This window comes from Podarcis cretensis (assembly GCF_951804945.1).
Source record: "Podarcis cretensis genome assembly, chromosome: 2".
NCBI classification, from domain to species: Eukaryota; Metazoa; Chordata; class Lepidosauria; order Squamata; family Lacertidae; genus Podarcis; species Podarcis cretensis.
This window is the reverse complement of record NC_137171.1, coordinates 51,847,289-51,860,233: the sequence shown is the minus strand read 5'-3', so window position 1 is coordinate 51,860,233 and position 12,945 is coordinate 51,847,289. Positions and strand designations below refer to the sequence as shown.

At 42.5% G+C, this 12,945-nt stretch overlaps 1 protein-coding gene across 3 annotated transcripts in view; it reads right to left on the bottom strand.

Moving 5' to 3' along the window:
* Nucleotides 1-12,945, bottom strand: part of SH3PXD2B (SH3 and PX domains 2B) — a 105,454-nt gene that overhangs the window by 55,277 nt on the left and 37,232 nt on the right. For all 3 annotated transcript variants that reach the window (XM_079964785.1, XM_079964783.1, XM_079964784.1), the window contains exon 3: nt 5,947-6,022. In XM_079964785.1, coding sequence (XP_079820911.1) covers nt 5,947-6,022 — 76 coding nt within the window. The remainder of the gene's footprint in view (nt 1-5,946; nt 6,023-12,945) is intronic.

Here is a 12,945-nt window from a genome sequence, read left to right as displayed (position 1 = left end):
GAAGTAGGTTTGAGGTCCTGGTTAGGAAACAGATGTTAAACTACAACAGTTGTTTAATTAAACCAGGATGTAAGTACCAAGAATGGGAAGAATCACAGAGAGAGGCGAGGAGGGAGTACATGGTCTCATCACTCATCTCCAGCTACTGAACTAAGGTTCAGAAAGCCAGAAATTGAGCATCTGAATCAGGACAGACACTATTAAAAATAAATAAATCTACAGCTTGATATAATTTGTCCTTCCTGTGTGGGCACCTTGCAAAGCCCTTTAGGAGTCACTTCACACTGCTCCTTTAAACCTCTGAAATCAGGGCACCTTAGAAAGTCTGCTCACTTTGGTTGCATGTGCCTTCCAGGGAGAGAGGAGAAATAAGCCTTTTTCAAACCCCTGAATGGAGCTTTGCAGAACACCACATAAGGGATTTTGACAAATGCGTGAGACAATCTACCTGTCAATCATGTGATGTCATGAAAGCATCATGAGACTGATGAGGTCAAACCTGATAAAGGTTCCCACCCCTGCCTTACATGATCAATATCCTATCATCATAATTTATTGGTCTGTGAAGTTTCCTGGTACTGTTAGGATGGATGTTAGCTTATTGTGTGACCTCCAGGTCTGCTGGAAATGTCAAATGATACTAAATCATCTCACCATCATTTCAAAAGGCTTGTCTACTATTTATTTGAACTTTGCTTAGCCCTAAAGCAGAGTGTAAATGGAGTGAGAATAATGATGCAAAAACTTCAGAGTATTTTACCTTGATTCATGTTTCCATGGATTTTTCAAGTAGTTTGCAGTTTTTTATTCTGGGCATCTAAGAGCTCCGAGCAAGAAATGGCATTAGATTGGTCAAAGGCTTGAAATACTACCTTCTGCATTTCCAAACAATGCCAGAGCCATCTGGGTATTAAAAGCAAACAAATAAACAAACAAACACCTGTGGCATTAGAAAACATAACCCTCAACTAAAACCAACACATCAGGACTCTGCAGGTCTGAGCTGTTATGCACATGAACAGTTTTCATGATTCATAGAGAGAATTTTCCAATATTCCTAAAGAACTAAATATTGTTGAATGCCAACTGCGCAAGATACAATATTTCATTCCAAATATTTCCAACTTTCCTCTAATCAAAGGAGGCTGTCTTGGATCTACAGAGCCACCTCTGGAAGTAGCTAGAGGAAAACTCTATACAGTGGTACCTGGGTTTACAGACTTAATCCGTTCCGGAAGTCCGTTCTCAAACTGAAACCATTCTTAAACAGAAGCGCGCTTTCCCTAATGAGATCTCCTGCCGCCGGTGCCCTTCCACCGTTCGGATTCCGTTCTTAGACCGAGGTAAAGTTCACAAACCAGGACACTACTTTCGGTTTTGTGGAGTTCATAAACCAAATTGTTTGTAAACATGACTGTTCTTAAACTGAGGTACCACTGAACTCTTGCAACTTCAAGAAGATTTTGTAGCGCACATCTGAACAAGGTCAAACCCACTCTCTGATAAATTTCATTCTTATAGAAATGGTGAAACACCACACAAGAGAAGCCCCTTTTTATACCAGTGTTTAAGGCACAGACCCCTGCTATGTTTTGCTGGCTAAATAATAGTAGTGTCCTCATTCTCATAATGGTTGCTCAGTCTTTTAAAAATGCACATCTATAACATGAGCAGTGAGGAAAGGAACAGGGAATGATTTCCATTACAGAAACAGTTTTATGGTAGCATTTAGAGAACTTTTTCAAATCTGAATACCAAAGTCTTTCCTAATGGTTTCAGAGGTAATCCCACACAAAAAACTAAATATTCACTTTAAAAAAAATAGAGGGAGAGAACTGATTGGGTGTTGCTATAAGAAACAAAACTAGAACCAATGGCATTTGTTCCCCCACAGAAAAATATTTTGCGTGCTGAATCAAAAATGCTTCCTTGGTTCCTATCAAAGGCCTCAAGTCTGAATGTGTTATAGTTTTGTGAAGAATGCTAGAGGCAGCTGGATGGGGAGGATCACTGGAAACATTTTTTTTTTCAGGCGACAGAAACCACAATGTATAATGTTACCAATCAGGGCTTCCCAGAAAGCAGCATATTTGAAACAGAAAGCCAAATACCCACACTGGTAATGAAATTCAAGCGTTAGTATGCTATTGTGAGTGGGATGCAGAAAAAGCAAATTATAAGGGTGTGGGTGACCATTTTAAAAAAGGCGGAACACAGATAAGGACTAATTTCTCCGTAATATTAACCATGGGGCTACATGCTTAATATGCTGCTACTCTGGGCCAGATGTCTCCCACCCCGTTCCCAAGCTTCTTCTTTGGGGAGAGTTGGAAGGGCATCCAACATAAACATTTCTGCTGTTCTGTTTCTCCCTCCTCTCTTGAATTTCCAAACCATTTGGTCTTGGAAACACAGAAGGGTTGCTCCAATGGCTTGAATAAGGAGAGATTTAGAATGCTGCAGGGACATGGCCATTGAACAGGGGCCTGGATTTTGCTGCACCTCGGGGTTTGCTGCTGCCAGAGGAGCCAGGACAATCTTGGAGAGCTGTGCAGAGTCTGCAAGCCTGAGTTGGGCTTACTGATTTGGTAGGCGCAGATCGGGGAGCTTGATCTTCCCATGCCAAAGGTCCCCTGGCCCCTGGCTGACAAAGTCTGTGCTTGGCCAGGAAAGATCTGCATCCCGGTGGCGCAAAGCATTTGTGAGCCCGGGAAGCTGGTAAAACCTATCCAGCTGGGATTAAAATCCAAGCTAGAGAATGATTCAGGATCTTGTACAGCTTCCATTCCCTTTGGAACAGACTTTTAAAAGCTCCTCTGAGTTCAGCTTCAGATAACTTTGCCATCTTCCCTGCTTTCCAGTGTAAAAATATTTCATAAAAAGAAAGAAACGGAAAGGCATTTAGCAGGCAAAACACACCAGTCAGGACAACCTTTCTGGAAGCGAGCCTTCCTCTGCTTTCCAAAAATAGGTTGCAATGCTTCAGAAACAGAATGAAGCCGAAATGTAATTCCTGTTTTTCCAAGTCTCGGCTGCTGTCAGTTGGGCCTGGTACTATGCTCCCTGTCCCCCACCCCACCCCCCATCCCACTCTGCTGGCATGAAAAATTGCACAGCAAACTTTTTCTTCTTTGCATCCAAGCCAGAGTTAGGCTTGTTTTGCTGATACCACAATTTATGGAACAGCTGGAACCAGAATGCACCTCCTGGAAGAAGCCATGGTGGTTGCTAAATTGCAATTATACCCACATATACAAAAGGCACTCAGATGCAAAATCAAATCTTTTAAAGGGCTTTACTAGACATACGAGCCCAAAAGACTCCCTCCACCTTCAGCAGCAGAAAAATGATTGAAATTTGTGGTGCTATAATGAAATCATGAAGTAGCAATTTTGGGGTTCCCATTCACTTGCTCTCTCCTAAACCTAAACACCTCACTGTGACCATCTCTTTAAAAGCTTCTGTGTTTTCAGTGCCAGATGTAGCAAAATTTCCTTTGCTGACCTTCTGCTAAATCATCTCCAGTATCAGCAAGGAAGAGGACAAGGGGAATTGGAGGATATAGGTATTGCAAAAAAGGAGTTAGGAAACTACAATTGGGAATGCAGAAAATATATTTAAGGAATTTTTTACACTGCTTTTCAGAGCAAAGGCTTCCAAAGGCAACTTACAAAAGTGACTGTAAGCATAATGAAATTTAAACACATAAGTAAGAACACACCAATGTTAAACTCAGAACAACAATTTTAAAAACATGTAAGTGGGAGTGGGAGACATGAGGGAGTCCAAAGAAGTTCTGAAAAATGTGTTATGATCCATGTTATATTGTTTATTATTTTTGCATTTGGTATTTAAAAAAAATCTCAATAAATATTTATAAAAAAAAAAAACAATTTTAAAAACACAGCATGCAACATCTCAGTAACAGGTGAACTAAAACACGCATTTTAAAAAACAGAGCTATGCATACCATTTCCGGGGGAAAGCTCCAAATATGTGGGGCCACTACTCAGAAGACCCTCACCATGACAATGAACCTGAGAGCAGGTCCTCTGGCACTGATCTAACGTGCCAAACATTTAGGATTTTAAAAGGTCAGTGCTGTAAACTGAGTCCAGAAATGAATATGCAACTATTGTTACTAATATTGCATCAGCATAAGCAGATGCATTCTGTACTAGTTTAAGATGTGCATCAGAAAAAAGGCTGTGAAGCAAAGAGGGGTTTACACCAAAACAGCAGTCACTTAAAGACACACACAACTCCCTCTGTGAATTAACGGGAAGGCTTCCTTTTGAATGACAGATGCAGAACAGCATCCATCCACCAGCCTGCTAAAATGTGCACTTTTTCTGGGTAAAAAAAAAAGTGTGTTATTCTTCTGCATGTTTCAAGAGTGAAAAAAAATGAGGAGGCAGCTGTGCTACTGGGTGTAGCCATGCCTGGCTTTGGGATGACTTTTTATCCTGTAGGTTAAACACATGGCTGTGTGATTCGTGTGCTAGCTGCTTCAGATTTATGCTCCTGCTGCCCATGTACAAGCCTTGGGTGACACTCTAGTGGTTACACACAGATGTTAAAAGCATATGGGGGATAAGATGGTACCTCTGCAGCATCCTAAAGGCCATGAGATGGAAGTCCCACAACACCACCTTCTGAACTGGTCCCTCAAGAAAGAATCAAAGCCACCATAACACTGAGTCTCCAAGTCTCAAGCAAGAGAGATGGGCCAAAATGATATAATGGTCATGAAAGTTGCTGAAAACTCCAGGAAAACCAACAAGGGACAAACTCCCCGTCTACTATTCCCTGATTCAAGTCACCCACCAGTATGACCAAAGTTGTTTCAACCCCAAGACCACACCAGAGACAAGACTGAAGCAGATGCAAGCAATCAGTATCATCCAAGACTTTTAAAGATCTGTAAGGCACAAGCGCTGCCCTGGAAAAGAGCTGTTAATCTCCAAAGGGAAAAAGCCAGAATTAGTCTCCTTCTCCCCCCCCCCCCAGCATACATATTTTAAAAAGCTTGTCAAAGTGATTCCACTGAATGAAATACAGTGGGAAGCCTTTAGCTAAAGGAGTAGCATGGAGGAGCTATTGCTGTTTTTAAAAATAAAAATGGTATGGACATTAGGAGTGTGTATGTCTCAGAAGTTGAGCCAGTAGCAGGCACTAGGCAAATATGTCCTTCACACACTCACAATTACATTCCAGGCTGAACTTAGAACAGTTGGCTAAATTGGCAGGGGCAGGAGGGGTAAGCAACAGCAAACTGCAATTTGGATTGAGGGGAAAGAAACAGAAGTGACATATTGATAAAATATCTGAATCCTCAGCAAAAAGTCCTAATGATACAAAAACCACTGTGTATAACCTACACACAAAATGAAACAAATAAATTGCAGGTGAGGTCCAAAAGGAAAGGCTACCCTTCCAACAGTAAACACCTCGGGTGATTTTAAAACTGCAGCAATCAGCTATTCTAACATATCCTCAGTTCCTTTGCCAGCAATTGGCTATAGCATTTGGCAGGTCAGCTCTAGGGCTCCCCTCTGTACTTCTCCATGCATTTTCAGAGTCCACATTAGTGTTCAGATTCCACAAAGCAGTAGAACAAGGTATTAAAGAAAAGTCCACATGTGTGCCACTATTCCTTTAAGATGATTATGGTGGTGATAATGATGATGATGATCATCAATCTCATCCACCCATCTGAGTGGATTGCCCCAGCCACTCTGGGCAGCTTCCAACAAAATATTAAAAACACAATAAAACACCAACCATTAAAAACTTCGCTGAACAACTGTGGGTACTGAACACATAAGTTTATGTTTGAAGTATATTGTTAGTGTCTTGAGGTGTCCTGTTATACAAAGGGGAGAAGGGGCAGCAAAGAAGAGGCAACATCCCAATGGATAGATCTGTATTGTTCACCTTACAAACCTGGCAGAAAGGGTATGATTCTTTGCTTAGGGTCCTTCTGTCCTCCTTCCATTGGGAATTTGTCCAACATTTGCATCTTTAAAAAAAAGGGGAGAGAGAAAATTAAAAGAACAGCAAAAGGAACACCTAACAAATGCAAAAAAAAAAATCCCACATTTTTTTAAAAAGATAGAGTGTGAGAGAGAGAGAAATGAGGGAAAGTACACACAATATAAGGGACGCGGGTGGCGCTGTGGGTAAAAGCCTCAGCACCTAGGGCTTGCCGATTGAAAGGTCGGCGGTTCGAATCCCCGCGGCGGGGTGCGCTCCCGCTGCTCGGTCCCAGCGCCTGCCAACCTAGCAGTTCGAAAGCACCCCCGGGTGCAAGTAGATAAATAGGGACCACTTACTAGCGGGAAGGTAAACAGCGTTTCCGTGTGCGGCTCTGGCTCGCCAGAGCAGCGATGTCACACTGGCCACGTGACCCGGAAGTGTCTCTGGACAGCGCTGGCCCCTGGCCTCTTGAGTGAGATGGGCGCACAACCCCAGAGTCTGTCAAGACTGGCCCATACGGGCAGGGGTACCTTTACCTTTACCTTTACACACAATATAATTTAACATTAACTGTCATTATTTGACAATGACAGCCAAGGAAGAAAGCCAAGCATGAGATTGGGGAGGGAGGAGATTCCACAAGAGGGCAGACTAATGTTGCTGTTTTGGAAAAGTTTTGGAGTTGATAACAAGTTCCCCCATGATGTTGGTAATGTGGGTTATGTTTCTTTGATTTCACAAAGGGTTCAACAAAAAGGCTCCCTTGAGTAGCCTTAATGACTAGTTAGGTGGCCTCTAGAGAGTAAAACTAGCCCAAGGCTTCCTCATCACAGTAACACTAGAGAGTGGGAGGGATAGTTCTCCTACCCCTGCTTTAAAGATGACCAGAAACCTGTTATTTGTTTATGCTCTGCACTTGATGGGTGCCAGAAGAGCATCAAAACAAACCTTCACCTGTCCTCTTCAGCTCCAAGGTGAAGAAAGAAAGCAGATACGGTAACTATTTGTCATGCCTGCTGGGTGGCAGCTGTGGGGTTCAGGCTGATCAAGAGGGGGCAGAGACACAGCAAGGTGGGCATGCCTCTACTTCTGACTGTTTCAGCAATGCTTCAGCTTGTCTCTTGACTTCAAGAGGCAAGTGTTTAATGGGTATGACACAAGGTTTGAGACCCCATCCACTGCGTTGAGGGCATGTCCTGGAGACAACACATTTCTGGCTGGCCACCAAGATTACCCAAAATTTCTCAACCGCTGATCTCACACAACGATGAATTCAAATTTGCAAGATTCTTATTTGCACCTTCTGATGCTCATGCCAACGGAATCAAATCCTTCAAAACTTTTCAGAGGAGTTATACATCCCAGGAGATTCAAGTTTTCAACATGAGGGTGGGGTGGGGGTGGGCATGGCTCAATGGCAAAGTGTATGTTCTGTGTGCAAAAGGTCCCAGGCTCAGTCCCCCAGTATTTCTGCATAGCAGGACTGGGAGAGGCAGAAATGCTGGAGTGTCTGTGTCAGTGGACCACACTTCACTAGATGGACTGGTGATCAGATTCAATTATTAAGCAAGTTTATTTCCAAACTGTTATGAGATGGCACCACAGTGAATCATCAAGCAAACTTGTAGTACAGTCAATACATCATGTTCTGAGAGGAGTAGAAGCAGAACACTAAACAAATGTAATAAGAATACGGATTGTCAGGAGTTCACTTTGAACCTTTGGGGGACAGCCAGACACATCCAAAGAACTCCGACCAAGACAAAACTCCTCTCATCTCAGACCCTGCCCTCCAATATTACTTGACATACTTGGCAGGGTCTATGTTTGACAGATGCCAAATTTTCAGGATCTCTGTTCAAAAGCATCATTACTGAAATGTCAACTGCCTATGTATTCATATTGCTCCACAGGATAGGTTTCTAAGCATTTCACAAAAACAACAGAACTTCAATAAAATCATGATGCATCACAGGAAAGGCAAGAATTGGGGGGGGGGGGGACGACACACCTCAAATTAAGAAAGTTTCCAATTTCTGCCAAATCAATGAAACAACGATCACTACTTGCTTTCTAGAGCTCATTAGGGAAGATACTAGGTCAACCTCCCAGGGCAGGGAGTCCACAAGAAGTGCATCATCATTGTTCTTTAAGTCTCCGCAATTTTCAGCATGGCACCACTTCGTCTACAATGCATATTCACATATGTGCATCAAAAATACGGTGAACAATAGAACACAGGTATGTTTTGTATGTAATATATGTAATGTAATATTAAGTATATATTGTTTTGTAATGTATTGATATTTATAATAAAATGATAAAAAAACCACAGGTAGCCAAGAAGTTGGATTCCAATGGCCATCAGTCCCAGCCACTATGGGCAATGGTCAGGGATGTTCCAGTTGTGGCCCAGCAATATCTGGGGGGGGGGCACCATTTTTACTATCCTTGCCCAAGAGCCATCGCTCAAGTCGTTTGGGACTATCATACAAATCTGGTCAAGCTCCTTTCCTTCCTCCAGTGCTGGGGCGGTAAACAAATCCTTCAGTGGGTTAATCCAAAAACTTTAATTCATTGCAGAACTGTAGCTTTCTTTCATCCACAGTACACTGAAGCAAGCAGTGATTACCTCATTAATATCATTCTCTTCCTGGAAATCACCCAGACTGGTGACTTAACAGATGCTTGCCTCTGTCAATGATAAAATATGAATCACTGGCTGGACACTGAGGGAACTGCTGTCACCAGAAAGTGGCAGTGCCACAAGTCCACCCTTGTCAGCTCAGGGGGAAGAGCCCCTACTTGCAAAAAAACAAAAAACAACAACCCCCCCCCCCCATCTTCATCTAAGGTGTAAACACATTCAACAATTCTACAATTAATACCTTTTGGCAATGGTATCAGGCCAACACAGATCAAAACAAACCAGACTAAAAATGTGTAACAAGTGGAAAGCATGAAATGGAGATGCAAACATAATGGAAACAAGCAATGTCAATGGGTACAATTAATACAGAGCAGAGAAAGGATATGAACTGCCCCCCCAACTCCAAATATTTGCTGACCGTCCATTCACTGTTACAATAGTATGCACACTTTACAAAAAGCAAATTCCACCAATTCCCCTTAAAGTCATTCATACATCCAGTATTCCTCTGCTTCCCCTTCCTAAAGAAAGAAACCCTCGTTTCCAACTCTTTACACTTGGTAAACAACCCAGGCAGGTCAGCTCCTTCTGCCTCTGCCCCTTCAGCCCCATTCTCATTAAAGTTGCATCGGGATGAATCAAGAAAACTGAAGTTGGGTTTCCAGTTTTTAAACTACCATGCTAGCCAAAAGCCTAGTGCTTGCTGATCAGAAGGTCAGCGGTTCAAATCCCCGCGACGGGGTGAGCTCCCGTTGTTCGGACCCAGCTCCTGCCCACCTAGCAGTTTGAAAGCACGTCAAGTGCAAGTAGATAAATAGGTACCACTCCGGCAGGAAGGTAAACGGCGTTTCCGTGCACTGCTCTGGTTCGCTAGAAGCGGCTTAGTCATGCTGGCTACATGACCCAGAAGCTGTCTGCGGACAAACGCTGGCTCCCTCAGCCTATAGAGCGAGATGAGCACCGCGACCCCAAAGTCTTCCGCGACTGGACCTAATGGTCAGGGGTTTACCTTTACTAGTCAAAAGCCAGCTATCCAACAGCACCTCAGAAAATGAGCCAGATTCTCTCACTCATTCATCCTTCGTGATCTAGGGGCAGCAGCAAAGTGTAAAGCCCATCAGGTGCTTCAGAAGGAACATGCAGGGAATAATCCAGCATCTCATAGCCTTAAATTACAGCTGCCATCTTGAGGGCAAATGTCCAAAAAACAGCATCCACACTTATTTTTAGTATGTTTTCCCTCCTGCCCTCAAGGTGGCAGTGCAACGTGCCATGTAAACTGATGCATCTAACAGGTTACACTGGCCATGCCTGGATTATTCTGAAGCACTGCAAAACAGGATGCATGAAATGCTGAATGAGACATTCAGTTTTATGTAGAAGACACCACAGGGCTCCAAACAAAGACACTGATAGCATAACAAAAGTGGAAGGGCTCTAGTGCATTTTCCACAGGAATATATTTGAAACAGACATGCAAAGTATTTGTTTGCTTGCTTTTCTGATTAAAGAAGCCACCACCTAAACATTAAACATGCCATTTTCTAAAGACAATATACTCTCCCTGCTAGCTGTAGTTACTGCATGGGTTTTGGTGCTTGTAGCAAGCCCCTGTTGCTCAATTTTGCTGTAGAATTAAAGGATTATGCAACATTATCATCTGCTCACATTAAAATCGTGCTGGGCCATTTTATGGAGAAAGGATGTAAATGACTAACACACTTCCTGTATGGGAAGGCCATTAACATTTACAGCAGACACTGGGTGAGTGATGAACTATCACTCATCACCACACTGCTCCTTTGCGTAGGGCAGAAAGGAGATATTAACATATCTCTTTAACTGAAGGGGCGACAATGATTTTGGGACTAGAAGTTCATTATTACATAACCACCACCAAGTTTTTCACCATATATGACAATTTTCCTTCTTTCTGAACTGTGTTCCTTGCAACAGAAGATGGATAACAGACATTGGCTGCTGTGAATGACAGACCATCAACATGTAGCAGCACAGAGCTGGCTTTCTAAATTGGTGGTCCTGACATTTGGTCCTTACAAGGGAACAGGCTGAGGAATGGACTTTAGCCATTTTGATTCACCAGCACTCAGGAATTCCAACGCAGAAACAATCACATACTTGGTGATGGGTTGCACTGACTCTTTGCCTATGTAGACCATGACCACATGCCCATCACATGAAACAGGTAACCGTTAACAACAAGCAACAGGCATAAAAACATAGGGGTAAGACATCCCAGGTTTATATATGCTGAAGAATAAGATCAGGGACCTTAAAAACTGGAGAACATTTCAATCCCTTTGCAGCAAAACAAAATGCCCCTACATTTCCACAAGAAGCTAAGAAATAATTTTGACTCAAGAGGCGTTTTCCAATTCTAGTCTACTAACATCTGACCTAGTAACCGAGGGAAAAGCAAAATCCGCTCTTGCCAGCAGTTCATTTAGTTGTTTCTTTTCCTTTAACATAATTTCAAATCCTCCATTCCAGTTTCAGAGCTGCAAGACTGTGTCATCAAGGACAACCAAACAATCTGTGACCAAAAGCCTGGAAACCTCCAGACATCCAGCCTTGTTTCTTTATAACACAAAACACCTGTGGCGGCTATAGACAGCTGAGATACTGTTTTGCTTGGAGTGGATTATTAGCTTTTCTTCAGCCACAAGCTTATGTTTTAAACTGCTGAAGGGGAAGAATGCTGCTCTCCCCACCCCCACCCACCTATCCGGTCCTGTGTGATGTGGCAGCCCACTGCCGAGACGCAGGCAGAGTTGACTCCATGTGGTCTGTCTGATTTACTCGCTTGCTCACTCATTCTTCAAATGCAGGGCGGGGGGAGGTCAGGGACCTTTTAAAGTCCTCTGCCGATTATTCTTATGTCCTTGGATTACTTAATGCACATAAGATTATTCACTAAATAAAAGCCCACAAGCTTGTTATAATGATACCATAAGGTGTAAGGTGATGTACTTGCTATGAAAGTGGCAACTCTTTAGTTGGCAACGATCACTCCCAAGGTTTTGCAACACGTTGCTCCCTGATTGTGCATTCACACGGCAAAATTTGCCTGAGTTTGAGCACTGAGAGCATGTGTGGACGTAGGAAATTGAAGAAATAATTTTAAAACTAGGACTTCAGGTGTCAGTTAGCGACAAGCTGCGATAAGCACTGAGGAAGAGTGTGTTGGGATGAGAGTGAATTTTATGAAAACCTATTTTCAATGTTCCTCTTCTTTCAAAACTTTAGAACAGAAAGCTTAGAGCCAGCATTACACAGCTTTAGAAATTTACAGTAGTTCCTTCAGCAGACCAAGTGCAACTGTGGAACCAAGTTCAAAGATAAAAGAAAGTCCTACCCACTGGTCATAACACAACAGGGAATGTGCCAGAGTCATAAATCAGAGTGATCACCATTTGAAAGGGTGCGTGGTCAGGCTTTGTAAGTAGCAGTAAAATGACAGGAAACCCTTTGTACAACAATCTATACCTTTCAGAGAATAAGAAAGCGGAAATGTGGTGTTAAGTATGAGTGTGGGATGCAAGCAAGTTTTCTTCAACCTTTTCCAAAATTTGTTGCTTAGATCCCTCAAAGAAGGAATGATAGGAGTTAGAGATCAACATCAGCTGCAGGGCAAAGTGTTCCCTGTTCCTGCTTTATAAATGCTGGTCACATGCAAACCTGTTTATTGAATTTTCATCCCTGTTTGCTTGCAGGAAGGTTATTTGACATTGAATCAACCAACTGCTAGCCCACACTTTTCTGTGCATTGCCTCATCACTTTCCTAAAAAAAATAATAATCAAAAAATCAACAAGACTTTTTGCATAAGTCCAATTTATTTCTGGAGGCAAGTGTTACCCCCAACAGTTCTTTACGCTAGGCGAAGACACAGTATACAAAAGGGAAAGGCACCACAAAACACCAACCCGTAAAAATTATGCAAAATTGATCACCAGCTCTTCCCATTTTGCTGGAAAGACTGTGAAAATAGGGGTAGATGCCACCCCATGTTGTGGGTTTGATCACAAATGCAAACTTTCTGGTTGCTTGTCTTTTAGGAAATACAAAACATGTACACAAGCTAGCCAGCCAGAAATGGTCCATCAGCTGGGAGTTACTGTACATATTTTCTAAAAATAAGATGGATCTGAGTATTACATGATTTATTGGCAACTTATTAGCATCAGCTCTTTTAACAACTACAAAGTTTTGGAGGAAACTGAAAGGGGTCACAAAGGAATGACAATAGGAAGTTCTGGAGAATTACATGGGTGGAAAAGTTAATGTACAAATCAG